The sequence below is a fragment of the Vicugna pacos genome, chromosome 11, assembly GCF_048564905.1.
Source record: "Vicugna pacos chromosome 11, VicPac4, whole genome shotgun sequence".
In the NCBI taxonomy this organism is placed as follows: domain Eukaryota; kingdom Metazoa; phylum Chordata; class Mammalia; order Artiodactyla; family Camelidae; genus Vicugna; species Vicugna pacos.
In genome coordinates, this window is record NC_132997.1 from 59431414 (window position 1) to 59446836 (window position 15423).

Consider the following 15423-nt stretch of genomic DNA (forward strand, 5'->3'; position numbering starts at 1 on the left):
GCTTCAACCCATTTCCGCCCCTTTTGAGTATGTTTGAAAATTTTTATTAAGCCTGCAGATAACAGTATTGTCACTTGCTAGTGCTTAAACTCACTCTGCAGACTTTTTTTTTTTTAACATAGAAATTCTGGGCTTCCTCTCCTAGAATTCATAAATTGTGTCTCAAGCATGCCTCCGTGGACTACATTCCTCCTGTAAGATGACGCCTTTGATCTTTTGCAGAGTGGCCTGACCCCACTCCATCTGGCTGCTCAAGAAGACAGAGTGAATGTGGCCGAAGTCCTCGTAAACCAAGGGGCACACGTGGACGCCCAGACAAAGGTATACAAAAAGATCGTGCCCATCCAGAGCATCTTTTGTGACTCCCGGGTGGAACAAGTACCAGTTTCTAGAGGGAAGAACAAATCTTTCATTATATCTTTTATACACGTATTTCAGACGTGTGTCTGTGCAAGGGACACCAAAGTGTCTGGTTGTGGAGTCCCAGGCACTGTTTCCTTTAGTGCCCTGAATACCTTACTGAGCTGCATAGCGGCACCTCCCGTGTTAACATGACTGAGTAATCCTTGTTACAGCAGATCTGCCCTTCAAGGGCAAGCTGTGAAAGCTTGTAGCTTTCTTAGTTTTTGTGACTGAGTTTAAAATGCGTATAGAAGAATTTGTCAGTCATTTATGACTTCAAACTCTGTTCAGGCATAGTCTATGAAAAACGACAGATTAATTTTTATTCATTTACTGCGCACTTGCTAAATTCCTTGTGGTGTGTGTGATCACTGACACCCCCCTCCCTCTCTCAGCCAAAATAGTTCCCTTTTCAAAAAGAAATTTCTGATTAATCTCATGTAATGCCAGAATTTCAAACTCACATGAGAAAAAGGGATGTTTTGTGTCACCATCAAAGGTACAACTTTGTATTCCTCTTCTTCTGAACATTTGCTTGCAGCACTTAATTTTGTTACTCTTCATATCAAACTTGTTTTATCTCCTTCAAAATACAATGCTGCTTTATTTCTTTGTGTCACATTTTTTACACGAAAATGGATACTACTTAAGTACTGTGACCACAAACATTTTTATGTATAATATAGATAGATTCTGAGTATATGGACAGTTAAGGAAGATGTTGACAATATAAAAGCGTCCCTGGGAATTAGCCAGGTAGAAAGGTATTTATTGAGGACATCAAAGTCAGGCAGAATTGACAGGACAGGCACAGAGGGAGCAGCCCTGAGGAGACCATGCCCTTGGCACAGTGTCCCGACTCTCCTGGGCTGGGGCTCCTCCACCCCTGCTGTGTTCTGCTAGAAAGAGACGTGACCAGGCAAGATCCTTTATGCTTTTTAAACTCTGTAGGAAAACAGTAAAGCAAACCTAACGGTCCCCGGCCGGGCCAGCCCTGGGTAGAGCTGTGACCGACGCAGCTCCCCTCACTTCACTTCCTGAAAAGCCTTGTGCCCTTGAAGTCCCCGTGGCCTCTTTGGTTGCCTCAATAGCTCAGCTCTCTCTTCACTCTATTTCCCTCCCAAACTTTTCATTCTGAAAAATTTCATTGTCCTCAGCCCTGAATGCCTTCCTAGGGAGCTGAGTATTTAACAAAGAAACCAATAAAGGCAATGGCGGTGGCGGAATGGTTTCCTGTGACATTCCATTTGGAAAATACCAGCATTTTTAAATTTGAAAAAAAAAATCAGATTGAATTTAGCTTATGTTCTTTATTTTGCTTATAGACTTTCATCAAAAAAGAAATGTTTACTTTAGAAATTCGCAACTTCATGGTAAATATATCCACTCTGTGTTTTCTTTATATGCACATAGACAAACACAGCCAAAAAAAATTATTTTTGGTTGCCTCTCCCTGTATAGAGTAAAAATTCTAGAAGATAAGAACAGGGTTATGTTTCCCAGTACTTTTTTGTCCCAACACATCCAGGGTACACACCTAAATTCAGTCGGGCATGAAGGCAGTGATTCTCCAGGGCAGGTTGGGAGAAGAAATGGTGCGATGACCCTTCTGCTCCTGGTCTGCACCAGTGACCCCTTGGTTTAAGAGTCTCAGATCTCTAGCTGGGTTTCCTCCTAACCCAGCCCAACCCAGGTCATAGTCAGTCATCATTTTTCTACTAAGTGTCATATTTTTTAAACAGGTACCTTTTCCTGCCCTTCACAAGTGATGCACTTCAGAAAGAATCTCTCTGCCTCTAAAATTTTTTTCTGCTTTCCTTTTTCTTCTCAGCACCAAAGAGAAAGCAGGCTGTGCTCATCCATGGTTGAGCAGAACAGGAGGGCAAAGAGATGGGGTTGCTTGGGCTTGGTTCTCAAACCTTGTGAACGTGGAGTTGATTGTATCCCATGAACTTCCAGATTCTTCCCACTAAACGTGTCATCCCCAAGCAGCCTGCAGGGGGAGTGTATGGTACCATTTGATTCACTGGCTTAAATTTTAAAATTGTAATAGTGAAATATAAAAGATTTTCTTCTCTTGTTGGGAAAAGACTAGACATCCTGGTAACAGCTTGTGCAGCCTTCTCACTCACTTACTGACCCACCACATCTCCGCCTCATTCTGTTTATTGAAGTATAGTCAGTTTGCTATGTTGTGTCAATTTCTGGTGTACAGCACAATAGTTCAGCCACACATAGACATGCATGCATTCCTTTTCATATTCTTTTTCATTATAGATTACTGTAAGATACTGAATATAGTTCCCTGCGCTATACAGTATAAACTTACTGTTTATCTGTTTTATATATAGTAGTTAGTATCTGCAGATCTTGAACTCCCAATTTATCCCTTCCCACCCCGTTTCCCCCGCTGGTAACTGTAAGTTTATTTTCTATGTCTGTGTATTTGAAGTTCGCCACATCAGTTCAGACTAAATTGTGCTGCTGGCCACAGGATTTAATACTCAGTGATGTTTAACTGCAATGAAGCCACTTCTTTTGGTTTTTAAAAAATAATCTCCGGAAGCATTTTACTTAGACCACCCTGAAACATACTGAAGCACTGATTCCCAGCAGTCCAGATTCATGAATAAATAGTTAAATTGGATTTCTTTAAATGAATGTAAAATCATGAAAATTGTTTATCTGCTATGTACTCATTTCACTTTTTTTTTTTTTTAGCACTCCCACTGGTTATCAAATTCTTACCTGGGGGATGTAGTCCTTGTCCTCATAGAGCTCAGTCTAGACAGGGAGACACTTGTGAATACAAATAACAATAAAAATATAAGAATAATAGCAAAACTTATGGCCCATTTTCTCTGTGTCAGATACCGTTCTAAGCACTTACCTTTATTGGTTTAATTCTTACAACTACCTTATGAGGTTGATAAAATTAGTATCGCTATTTTACGGAGGAGGAAACCGAGGCCCAGAAAAGTAATTACTTGTGTAACATCACACAGCTAATTAGTACAAAGCTAGATTTTTGACCCCATATATAAAGAAATACATTTAGAGGTACTGGCATTAACTGAAAGTTATACAAAGGTGGGAGTGGAAAAGTGGACTATGGCTGGTTTAATATCACAGGAGCATGAGGAAAAATTGGAGGCATGGGCCAAGATATTGGTAGAAAATTAAGAAGATCTCAGAGGGCCTCCCTGTGCCAGGCATAAATTTTTTATCCTATTTGCACTGAGAAACCTTGAAAGGTTTTAAAAGAAGATGATAAGATCAGACATGTGGGTTAGAAAGATCCTTGGGGACAGTGCAAAGGCGCTGGTAAAAGAGTTGGGAGCAGGGGCCGTTTGAAGGCTCTTGCTGAGGTCCAGATGAAGAATAGAGAAGGACTCAGCTAAGTGGCAGATGGGATGTTGATGAACAAGAGAGAAACTGATGAAATACGTAACGAATATGAACAGTAAGACTTGAGACCACGAGTATATGGGGACCGAAGAAAAGTGAGAAATTCAGGATGAATCGAAGGATGTGACTCTGTAACCAGGGGATCCCAAGTACCACTCAAGGAGACAGGAAGTGAAGGAGAAGCAGCTGGTTGGAGAAGGAGCACCGTGAGTTCCGTACTGGGTGTGCTGAGTTTGAGGTCACCTAGGGGCCATCCAGGGAGAGACAGCTGGTAAATGACTGAAGTTTTAGTCTGGGATGTAGTGGGGGTGGGTCTGGATGTGGAAGTGGTCAGAATCAGTGTATTATCTGAAGTTGTGAAGGTGGATGTGTCCCTGAGGAGCAGTGTGGAGGAAATCAAAGACAAAGTCCCAGGGATCAGTGATGCTTCAGAGTCGATAAAGGAGGTGGAAGGAAGGCCTGACTGAGCACAGGAGGGAAAACGGGAAAGAATATGACATGCATGTCAAGTAACTGTGTCAGGGAAAAGAAGCACTGAAACACATGCACTGGATCAGCACTTGGGTTATTAGAAGGCAGTTTCACTGGAGCAATGGAGATGTTCAGATATGGGGGAAATGGAAGGGAATGGTAAATATAAATGGGTTTTATTTTCCAAGAAGCTTTAAGAGGCTATAGAGCTAGGAAAGGAGAGAAATATTTGAAAGGGGTGACTTTTGGTTGCAATAAGTAAATATGTTTGTAGGCTAAGAGGAAGGTGCCAGTAGAAAGAGAAATGGTTAAAAAAAATTACAAGGGGCTATCTGAAGTGGAGTAGGCTGGGCTAAGAATGGAGATGACAATTAGCTTATTCTTCTTCTATCATTATGGAAATTATCTTTTATAATCTCTGACTCTTCTGTAACACCCGAGAGGCTCTTTGTCTGGTTTTCCAGTTTATCCTCATACTGACTTTGGAGGTGAGCAGTAAGTTAAAAAAAAAAAATCACAGGAGAAAAATTTTCAACTTCTTTCTCATTTTCGTGTGCTGAGACTTTTAACTGTACTACCTTCAGGAAATGAGATACTAAGAGTTTATTTTCAGAGTTAGTTTTCTAAAGGAAAAAAATCTGTTACTAAATGTAATTTTCCCATCTCAATTAGTTATATTCAACTAAAATTACGAAAAGTCTATTTATAAAAGTATCTTACAGTCTCCCACAGGTCTTTATTTGCCATGTCATGTAATATTTAGTGTAATATGTGATAAGACATAGAGATTCCTTAAAACAACAGTATCCCAAAAATTTTTTTTAATTTTAACTAAAATTAAAGTAGGACTCCCTACTTTGTAATGTGAGTGGTGATGTTGTAATGTGAGTGGGTGTGTTCACTGAGAAAGACTATGCCAAGTGCAAGAAGGACCAAAGACAGACTGAGCACTGTTTTTAGGAGGTGAGGGACTGAGTGCAGATTTTCTATTCCCTCTCTCCCAACTGCGTTGCATAGGGAGGTACCCAAGTTTTGCTCAGTAAGATACCATGTGCGACCACCATGGGTCCGAAATACCAGTCTGAATGTTCCCTCTGTGCCTCTTTGCTCTTGCTACACAAATAGAAACTTTCAACATCGCCCATAGGAGATGACTTGACTTTAGCTGTAATGATGGTAAAAGTAGGCAAAGGTGAAAAAAAGAAGCAAAAGATGGCTCAATTATCTGCACTGTGATTGTTTCTTAGTTATTCGGGAAAGAAAAGTTGGCCTTTCTAAAATGTACTGCCAGTAGTTGGAAGGAATTTCCCACTTTACGTCTCTCTGGGCCTATTTGTGCAAGATGCCACTTAACATGGGGACTTTGTGACCCTCTGTGAATGGAGGAGACCCAGTTTTGTTTCTCTGGGTACAAAATAAGTCTTCCTGCCCACGTACACATATTTTTAATACAATATAGCAAGAAGACCAGTATCTCAGAGCAGAGTGAACAAGGGAGAGACTAGTAGGAGACGATCTCAGAGATGTAAGAGATGGGAGATGGGGGGGGGGGGTGTATGCACCAGATCAGACAGGTCCCAACAGTCTATTATAATAACTTCAGGTTTTACTAGGAGTTAGAGGGAAGTATTGAAGATGAGAAGAATCTGTACATTAAGATATTTAAAATGATTAAATTTATTTTAAAAATCTAAGCAATATATTTAATACAATAGCCATTGGAAACTGTTGCATCATTGCTTAAAGACATTGACTAAAAACTTGAAGTGTTCCCTAGTATTCAGATTTTAAAAATATTTTCTGTATATTTTTGGCTTGGGATCCATCCTCTGCCACTAAAGTTGGGAATAATTTTACTTCAATCAGTTAAGCTAATTGTACTGAGAACTGATAGGAGAAAACTGTTTTCATGCCTCCCTCCCTAAGCAGCATTCTGATTCCTAAAGCAGTATCCTGAGTTCCTCAGTACCAAGGAAGAGCCCTGCAAAGCAGGCAGGTGGATTCTGGTCCCCAAGGGAGGCCTTTCATCATGCATGAAGTGGCCTCAGGGATTGTAAGTCAGACTCATACACATGCGGTTGTGGTGAGCTTATCAGCAGGGCTGGGTCCGGGCGGCTGGGCTGACTGTTCAGTTCATGGAACAGAATCTAACCAGAGTCAGCTCTTTAGGGCAGCATATCCCTGGTGAGGTGTCTTCACCATCCACAGTCGGCTGTGTTCTGGGCACCCCCTTTTCCAAATTCAAATACATTTGTTTGCTGGAGTATCTTAGTTTATTATGGGCTACTATAATAAGACTATTGTAGACTGGTAGAATGTTTATTTCTCACAGTCCTGGAGATTGGGAAGTCCAAGATCAAGGTGCTCTTCACATTGGCCACCTTCTTGTTGCATCCTCAGGTAGCAGGGAGCAGAGAGAACAGGCAAGCTGTCTCCTGTCTCTTCTAATAAGGACACAAATCCCATTCACCAGGGCTCCACCCTCATGACCTAATTAGCTCTCAAAGGTCCCATCTCTAAACACCATTACACTGGGATTTGGGTTTCAGCATACAAATTTGGGGGGATACAAACATTCAGCATATGGCACAACATCACCGTAAAGACACATTAATGCCATCATATATGAGATACAGACCCTTTGAAATGTGCCCCCCCCAACCCATGCCCATTTAGAAACGTTATAAAAAGTCTGTGCTCTCCCTTTCAGTGATCTGGTGCTGACAGAGGCTCACCATGGGCACTGAATTTGCGTGGTGAAGTCTGTCACAATGTGGCCATTGAGAAAAGTATCTGGAATATCCTTATTTTAAAAATAATTATCTTGAGTATGTATGTGTGTGTATGCATATATACCTACACATACATACACACATGTGAGATAGATAGATAGATAGATAGATAGATAGATAGATAGATAGATAGATAGATAATTAACAGATAGGAGTTATAGCCCCTCTGGAGTCAGTGGATCTTAACTAGAGAAATCATCCATTGCTTTGTCTAAATCAGGCGGTTTCAAACTGTGGGGCTCCAGCAAGGTAGACAGGAGACTGTGGACCTCAGTCAAGTTCATACATCTCAGACCTCCTAAGTTCACAGCAGCCTCATCTCCTTCAGTGTTCCTGGGTTTCCCATCTCTGCCAAGCATTCTGATCATCAGCGCCTGCCTTCACGATCTTTCAGCCACTTCCTAGCTTTTAACCTCGACTTAATGCTTCTGGAGAATAGAGTGTTCAGTACATCCTAGTCCAAGTCTATCCACTGAGCTCTCTTCAGACCCTTGACAAGAAGCCACTGAAACACCTCTGTCAAGGCTGTCGATTGGTCCATCTTCCCTTCCTTTCTTGAAAAGCTGTTCTAAGAATAAAATAAGCCAATGCAAGAGAGAGCACTTTGGGACATTTAGTAACTATTTCCATGTGAGACAGCATTGTTATTTATACCTCAGACTAGCTCTGAGAATTATCAAGGACATTGGTTTTATGTAGGGGAAAAAAAAAAGAAACTATTTCTGCCTCTTTAAGAAAGGTTCCGTAACACTTTTGTTTCTATTTAGGATAACTGTTACTGAAACTATGCTTAAGATGTTTCTTTCTTTAAAAACATGTAATTACAGATGGGGTACACACCACTCCATGTGGGCTGCCACTATGGAAACATCAAGATCGTTAACTTCCTGCTCCAGCATTCTGCAAAAGTTAATGCCAAAACGAAGGTAAACTCTTTGCTCCTTTGTATCCACCAAGCCATTGATTTTGTGTCCAAGGAAGTAAGAGTCATTTCTTCCATGTTCCTTCTGCAGAATGGGTATACGCCGTTACACCAAGCAGCTCAACAGGGACATACGCATATAATCAATGTCTTGCTTCAGAACAATGCCTCCCCCAATGAACTCACTGTGGTAAGAGTTAAGGGCCAGCTAAGGGAGGGGGGAAGGCGTGGGCCTGGGGGCTGGTATCTTCTCATATTCTTCACTGTGCAGCAGTGTTGTTTTTTGACTTTCATTAATAGGGATAAACAGAGCATTCAGTAGAATGAAGGGGAAAGGACAAGAACAGTGTTGTTGTGAGCTGTCCCTAGAGAGGTGTGATTAGTGTTTCCCACTAAAAAACAGCTCATCCATGGCTCGCTAGTCGAAAGTGCACACATAAGAAGCACGTATTTGTTTCCCTGATAACCTGGAACATTAAAAAGCCTCTCTGATTCGAAGTGTAGCAGCCCAGACTCTGCTGTATGAGTAGGAAGAGGTTAGGTGGGTTTTGTGCAAGGTATGTCTTTAGTGAAACAGCGTGTTTCATGTGACAGTGGCAAAGGACTGGTGAGACCCTCGCCTTACGTTTGTGTAGGTGAAACGTGGGAACACACAGGTGCTGAGGCATGTGGGATGACCTGTAATTCCTTGTCCACGTTTCCCTCTTTGCCAGAATGGGAACACTGCCCTGGCCATTGCCCGGAGGCTTGGCTACATCTCAGTGGTCGACACCCTGAAGGTGGTGACGGAGGAGACCATGACCACGACTGTAAGTAGTGGATGCCAAGCCGTGTTATCCCAAGAGCTGGTTCTTGGACTGTAGATTTTCCCAAGCTTTGGGGAGATGAGCCTGTTTCCTGCATCCAGAGCCTAAGTGCTTTTTCTTCAAATGCTGTCATCTCATTGATAGCAGTCAGCAAGCACTACTCTCATTTCTTTCATTTCTTTTTTTTTCTTAAATTGAAGTATAGTCAGTTTACAATGGAGCATCAATTTCTGGTGTACAGCATAATGTTTCAGTCACACATATACAAACATATCTTCCTTTTCATATTCTTTTTCATTATAGGTTACTACAAGATATTGAATGTAGGTCCCTGTGCTATACAATTTAGTTATTTCTGATATTAAGAAAAATTCAAAACACCAATAACACCTTTTTAAATTTACACTTCAAAAAGCTATAGATTGTTGGGTTCCATATAAACCAAACTGTATTTCATTGTTTATTTTGGTATAAAATTGTTTTAATGAGATGAAGGCAGAAATGTTTTAACCTCCTTTGGCAATGCAAGAAAGTTGAAAACTCTAAGTTGGTTCTTCAAAATATTTTAACTCAAAAATGATAATGGATTACATTGTCACCACTTTTTATAAAAGTATGTTTACATTGTTGTATAAAAACATTAGAGATAGGACTAAAATTGATTTTTACCACCATTCTCACTCTTCCATTCATCTATCGGAGTTTTTGTAGGAAAAATAATAGGATGTTTTATTAAAATTTAAAGTAAATCTTTGCCAGGAGGCCTTATTGCATCAGATGCGTCTTTACAAGCTGCCAGCCTCTGGGACAAGTCATTTCTCTTTAACCCCATCTGGTGCCTTTGAACTCCATCAGGATTTGTTAGCTTTGGAATCAAGGGTAGATATTGCACCATATCACAGGCTTATTTGAGTTATTCCTGAGTTCATGACTCAACACAAAGGCCTGAGATTGACTCTGGACCATGTAAACTTAGGACCTGCAACACTTGGATTTATCAGCTGTGCCTTCCCTTGTACACCACCCTCTGCTGTGGAGAAGGGGTTGTTAGCATCCGCTGTCTATGTGCACAGAGCCTCGTGTAAAACAGCATGGCTTGAGGGACTCTCTAGCTGCCTGCCTGTTGAGTTATTTGGCCGTGTATAGGTTTTAGAAACCAAAAATTAAGCCTGCTGATCCCAAGAGTGAAATCTCATAATTTGCAAAGAGAAAACAGTAGCCTTAATGGACTAGAGGAATGGTTGTCAACTGGGGCCCATTTCTAACTTGAAGATATAGTTTGAATAGAGATAAATTCTCACATACTGCTTTCATATGCCTCGAGTATTTCATTATCTTAAAATCTATTATTAAATAAATAATGATTATTAACCTTAACTTTATAGATATGTCTTATAACTCTTGGGTGGGGAAGGAGAGAATGATGAAGGATTAAACAATGGCCAAGTGCCCCAATGCTATAGTGAAGTCACGGCAATAAATATATGAAACTTCTGTTTCAATGTTAGACAGTGAAACTTATACAATCGTTCAAAATATAAATCTTCTTTGATTAAATGTAAATGACTTTCTTACCCACTAAGAAAGTTCAAAATGTTCCTTTGATAAAAAAAAAAAAAGCTTTAGGAGAAAATTAACTTGCAGAGAAAATGAAGTTAGCCTCAGAAAATGTACTGAAAGAAAAGGGTTTAAGGCTTGGGCTCCTAGTGACAGCATATATAGGGGGATTGTGCCATTTCCCACTCAGTGTCATCAGCTGACTTGGCTGATGATTTTCTGCCAGAGAGAAAAGATGGGCCATGCTAACAGGAAGGTCCTGTTTGCCTGATGAAGTGAATGAGGCTTCCCCCAAATGAAGTGCTCACCTCAACTAGAAAAAAGTTCGTCGATGTCCCTAAGACTTAGTCCAGCACTGGGGTGTTTCGGGCTGAGACACCACCTTGCCAGCCCTGCTTCTGCAGTTACAGGTCATCTAGCTTAGAAAGGACTGACACCATGCAGAGTGGAGCTTACAGTCTTAAGCGAACTAAACAGAGCACAGGTGGATCTCTGCACAGCCAGTTATCGAAGCCCAGCAGCCCTTGGCTCCATACGCAGACATCGGTGTGTCAGAAACCTTAAAAATAGGGTTGTGTCTTTGATAGGAGTGCCACATTTGAGGTGGCAATTCTGAGAGAGATGCTTTAGTTAATGACGTTATAGTCATGGCAGAGTAGGAGACTGAGTAGCCAAAAACTGATGTGCAAAAGATATGAATTAAGCTATTTAAATTGCAGTGTTTAAAATTCCCTCTGTAACCATGAACAGAGCACATGTCTCACGCAGAGACTGGTTTCTGGTAGCACTCTCTAACAAAGGGAACCAGGGCTCCTTGGAGAAACGGCAGATCTAGAACCAGGGCAAGAAATATACACATGAGCCGGGAACATCTTATAGTTCCTAAAGATGAGGAACCCCTCCCCCTGCCAGGTAAATAAGTGAATAAATACATAAATACACATACACAAAATGATGGGGTATGCTCAAGGGACACAGGAATCAACTGAAAGAGTTCCAGGGGCCAAAGCTGGAACACCTATTTGAGCTAAAGAAAGAAATTAAAGAATATTGGAGTACACTGCAAAGTGTGAACTAAATACCCGTGAGTCCATACTGAGATAGATAAATGATTGAATAAATAGGGAAGAAGAGACAAATTTCTCAGGCAAAAAGATTCCAAATAATTTATGAAAATACTTCACCCTCCACAGGGAACTATATTCAATATCTTACAGTGACCTCTAATGAAAGAGAATATGAAAACAAATGTATGTATGTTCATGTATGACTGAAGCATTATGCTGTACACCAGAAATTGACACAACATTGTAAACTGACTATACTTCAATTTAAAAAAAAAGGAAAAAAGAGGCTGACTCAGTTGGGGGGGGGATCTTCACCCTCAAGGAGGTAGAGCATAATCACCCATTGCTTACATGGGTCTGAGTATAGGAACTTCCCTCCAAAGAAAACAGTATGGAGAGCGGGGAATCCTGACAAGCCTGCTTCAGCCAGACAACCAAGTACAGCATCCACACTGATAAATCATGTTGATGGTATATACCCTTGATGTGGTGTGATGAAAATGTCATTTTACCAGTTGTCTTCCTCCCCAAAACATATAACCCTAGTCTAATCTATGAGAAAACCATGAACAAATCTCATTGAAGGCACATTATACAAAATACCTGACCAGTTCACCTCAAAACAGTCAAGGTCATTAAAAACAAGGCAAGTCTGAAAAGCGGTCAGAGCCATAGGAGGCTGACCACTAAACATAAGGTGGTACCCAGGATGGGATGCTAGAACAGAAAAAGGATACCATTCTTACCCAACTCCCGGCACCAAAAACACAAAACAAAACAAAATAATAATATAGCAATATTTGTTCATTAATTATGACAAAGGTACCATTGCTAATATGTGTTAATAACAGGGAAAACTGGGTGAATGCTCTATACTCCTCACAATTTTTCTGTAAATCTAAAACTGTTCTAATATAAAATATTTATTTTTTGAAGATGTTCAGTTGTAGGATTCCATGCTGGAAAAAAATACCAAATAATGCTTTATTTCAACATGACTTGGTACCATTAGTCTTTCATATGACAGAATTAAAAGAAGACTCATTTTAAACTAAAATGTATGAAGTCATTAGTATTTTCTAACAAGTAATCCTGTCAGGGTCTTTTGGATGGATAACATCTATATAGGTAAAAAGTCATCAAAGAGCAAGTAAAAGATTCAGAAAGGTCTTTGCTCTGTAATATACGGTTCTTTAAAAGTTTGTGGAGGTTTAAATTATGGTGAAAATGCATTACCTCTGAAATATTTTCTGCATACACAGAGCTGTAAAAATTATACAATTTGTGGAATCTTAGTATGTTGATTTATTCTAGGAATTAACATACACATAGGAGGAGAAAACAAAGTGAGTGGCTGGCTTGGCACAAGCAGTAAAGACATACTGCTTGCCGTTCATTTGGCTTATTCAGCCAAGACTTTTACTGGAGTTGGGTGGCAGGTTCATCAGACCATGGAAAAGTATAGCAGTGGACTAAAAGAGGCAGTATCTCCCTTCTCTTTTCCTTTGAAAAGCTTTATTAGGAGCCTACATCTTTTCAGCTGGTGTGCTATGCCACTAGAATTCTTGCACCTTGTATTCATTCTCTATTGTGCGTATGAGAGGACCTTAGTGCTACTGTCGGTCGGTTCTGATGTCATTTTATCCGTGGGGACTTCAGGATATTCAACACATAAGCCCCACAATAAACCAACTGATTATTTTAGAAAGAAATGAATAATCTCATTAAAATGTGCAGTCTGCTCACACTAAAGTGACTGCTTTTTGTTGTTGTTGTTACTAGACTGTCATAGAGAAGCACAAAATGAATGTTCCAGAAACGATGAATGAAGTTCTTGATATGTCTGATGATGAAGGTAGGAAAACCTCCTTTGCATTCATAGTACAAAGAGTGACTGTGTCTTTGTTTCCAGAAGAAAGTTCATTGCGAAAATGTTTTTAGAAGCATTGATATGTTTTGTTGTAGTATCAAGAGTATGCATTTTTCACACTTACACTGTTCACTTAAATCATGCAGTTCGTAAAGCCAATGCCCCTGAAATGCTCAGTGATGGCGAATATATCTCAGATGTTGAAGAAGGTATTTGCAAATTTTTATTGTGATCAAATTTAACTACCAACTTTATCTTCCATTTCTTATCTCTGAAATGTAACCCTTCCTTGAGTTACTAACTTTTCATTTTACCTTCTGATTATTAATTACTGTGTCATTTAAACAACATGTATTTGGTATCACTGAACGTCTTCTTTTAGTCTCTGAATCCCCTCTCTTCGAACCCATTTTCCAACCTTGAAAACACAAGTGTCACTAATTACCTGAATTGCTTTCTTTCTGCTGGGTTCTGTTAAGCAGAAAATTGATGTTTTTATTGTTTACATTAGAAAATCTAGGGACGGAAATCTGATTAATGTTTACATCTAAGATATTTCTTTAAATAAGTAAGAGAAGGGGTTTATAAGGAAGGGATTAAATGTTCATTATAAGATGGACTCTAAGCTTTGCAGTAAAAGCTACTTTTGATCTTCAACTAATGATGAAATCCCAACCTGAACAAAACTGCTTTTAAAATATAAAATTTCAATATTGATTTCATGAAAGAAATAAAAATATAGATGATTATATCTATTCTTCATGTGTTTAAGAGGAACTATTGGTTTTCTGCTTTACTTAAAAACCCATGCATTTGACCAGGTCATGATATATAGATACATTAATGAATGACATCTTTGAAAGTTTTGTTGGAAAACTAGCATTTTTACAGTGAATAATACAATAAAGATGGCAAATTTTTGACTTTTACTGAAATAATGAAGCATTTACTTAGAGTAGAATGTGTATTATATTTCTGTTTCTCTCCTGCATCACTTGACTCCGTCAAGCGATATTGTCTTGTTGCTTCTCCGTTTGCCATCTCTCAGGTTGTGTCTTTCTCTTTGATCAGTCTTAGTGCAGCTAGCCTTTCTCTGCCTCTAGGTAATCTTCCTTAGTGCAATTACTGGTTCCTTCTTTGATTTGCACAAATTTCACTGGAAACCTAAAGACTGGGAAACCCTACCTAATCCAAGGACACCTTAGCTTTTATGATATCCAGCGGCTGCCTTAGTATAAGTGCATTGTGGCCGGGGACTGCCTGCCTAGAAAAGCTAATGTCTTGGTGGTCATTTAGTCTGGAAGGACCTGTCTCATTGTTTGTAAGTGTTGTTTTGGTAAATGCTAAAGGCTTCTACTCATCGTTTTTCTTTCTTTTTCTCTAAAACATCAACTCTATGTTTATCTCCATTTATCTCTGACTGGATAATATTTGTCATCTTTAGAACTCTACAGTTAATATGCCTTACTGTCATATTATATTTCACTGCCTTCTTATGAAACATTTTCAGAGTAATTTCTCATGTGCAGAAAATAAAAGTGATGTTCTCACAAAGATGTGTATACAGACAAAATATGATACCAAAAGTACATTTTCAAACGAAATTATTATGAAATACAATATGACAATCACAGACCTAAAAATTTGTTAGTTTCTAACAGAATATCCCGAAATAGCTGCATGGATGAGAGGCCAAGTTTGAATGGACAATGGAACAACCTTATACATGTGAAAAACTAATTTCAAAAAATAAATTTTGAATCTCTTAATTGGAAGATGATTCATTTAGCTGTTTAACTAGGAATGGCAATCACTTCCTTTAGATTTATCTCAGCTTGGGAATTTGAACTTAATAAGCACATTTTAATTCTCATTTTATCCATCTTTAAACTCGGTCCTTGCTTTATGGGTGTGTCCATGGGCTGTTGGAATCAAATGGCTTTTGATTTCATAAGGTTGTAGACTTTAATGTTGAAAAGGGGTTGGTTAAAGGTCACTCAGTCTGAGCAACAACCACCAGGTGCTGAAATTACCTGTAGAGGAACCTCTGTTAGGACATCCTTTGCCTCAGTGATGGGAATTCCCTAGTTCCCAGGTTGCCTGTTCCATGTAAACAACTCTTACTTTA

At 39.5% G+C, this 15423-nt stretch overlaps 1 protein-coding gene across 12 annotated transcripts in view; it reads left to right on the forward strand.

Annotated features, from left to right (window-relative positions):
• The window catches only part of ANK3 (ankyrin 3), a 591977-nt gene that overhangs the window by 463909 nt on the left and 112645 nt on the right, over window positions 1–15423 (forward strand). For 10 of the 12 annotated variants that reach the window (XM_072971465.1, XM_072971466.1, XM_072971472.1 and 7 more), the window contains 6 exons: window positions 223–321; window positions 7901–7999; window positions 8087–8185; window positions 8709–8804; window positions 13208–13280; window positions 13442–13504. In XM_072971465.1, the coding sequence (XP_072827566.1) occupies window positions 223–321; window positions 7901–7999; window positions 8087–8185; window positions 8709–8804; window positions 13208–13280; window positions 13442–13504 (529 nt within the window). The remainder of the gene's footprint in view (window positions 1–222; window positions 322–7900; window positions 8000–8086; window positions 8186–8708; window positions 8805–13207; window positions 13281–13441; window positions 13505–15423) is intronic. The other 2 variants (XM_072971470.1, XM_072971471.1) reach the window with 1 other exon arrangement.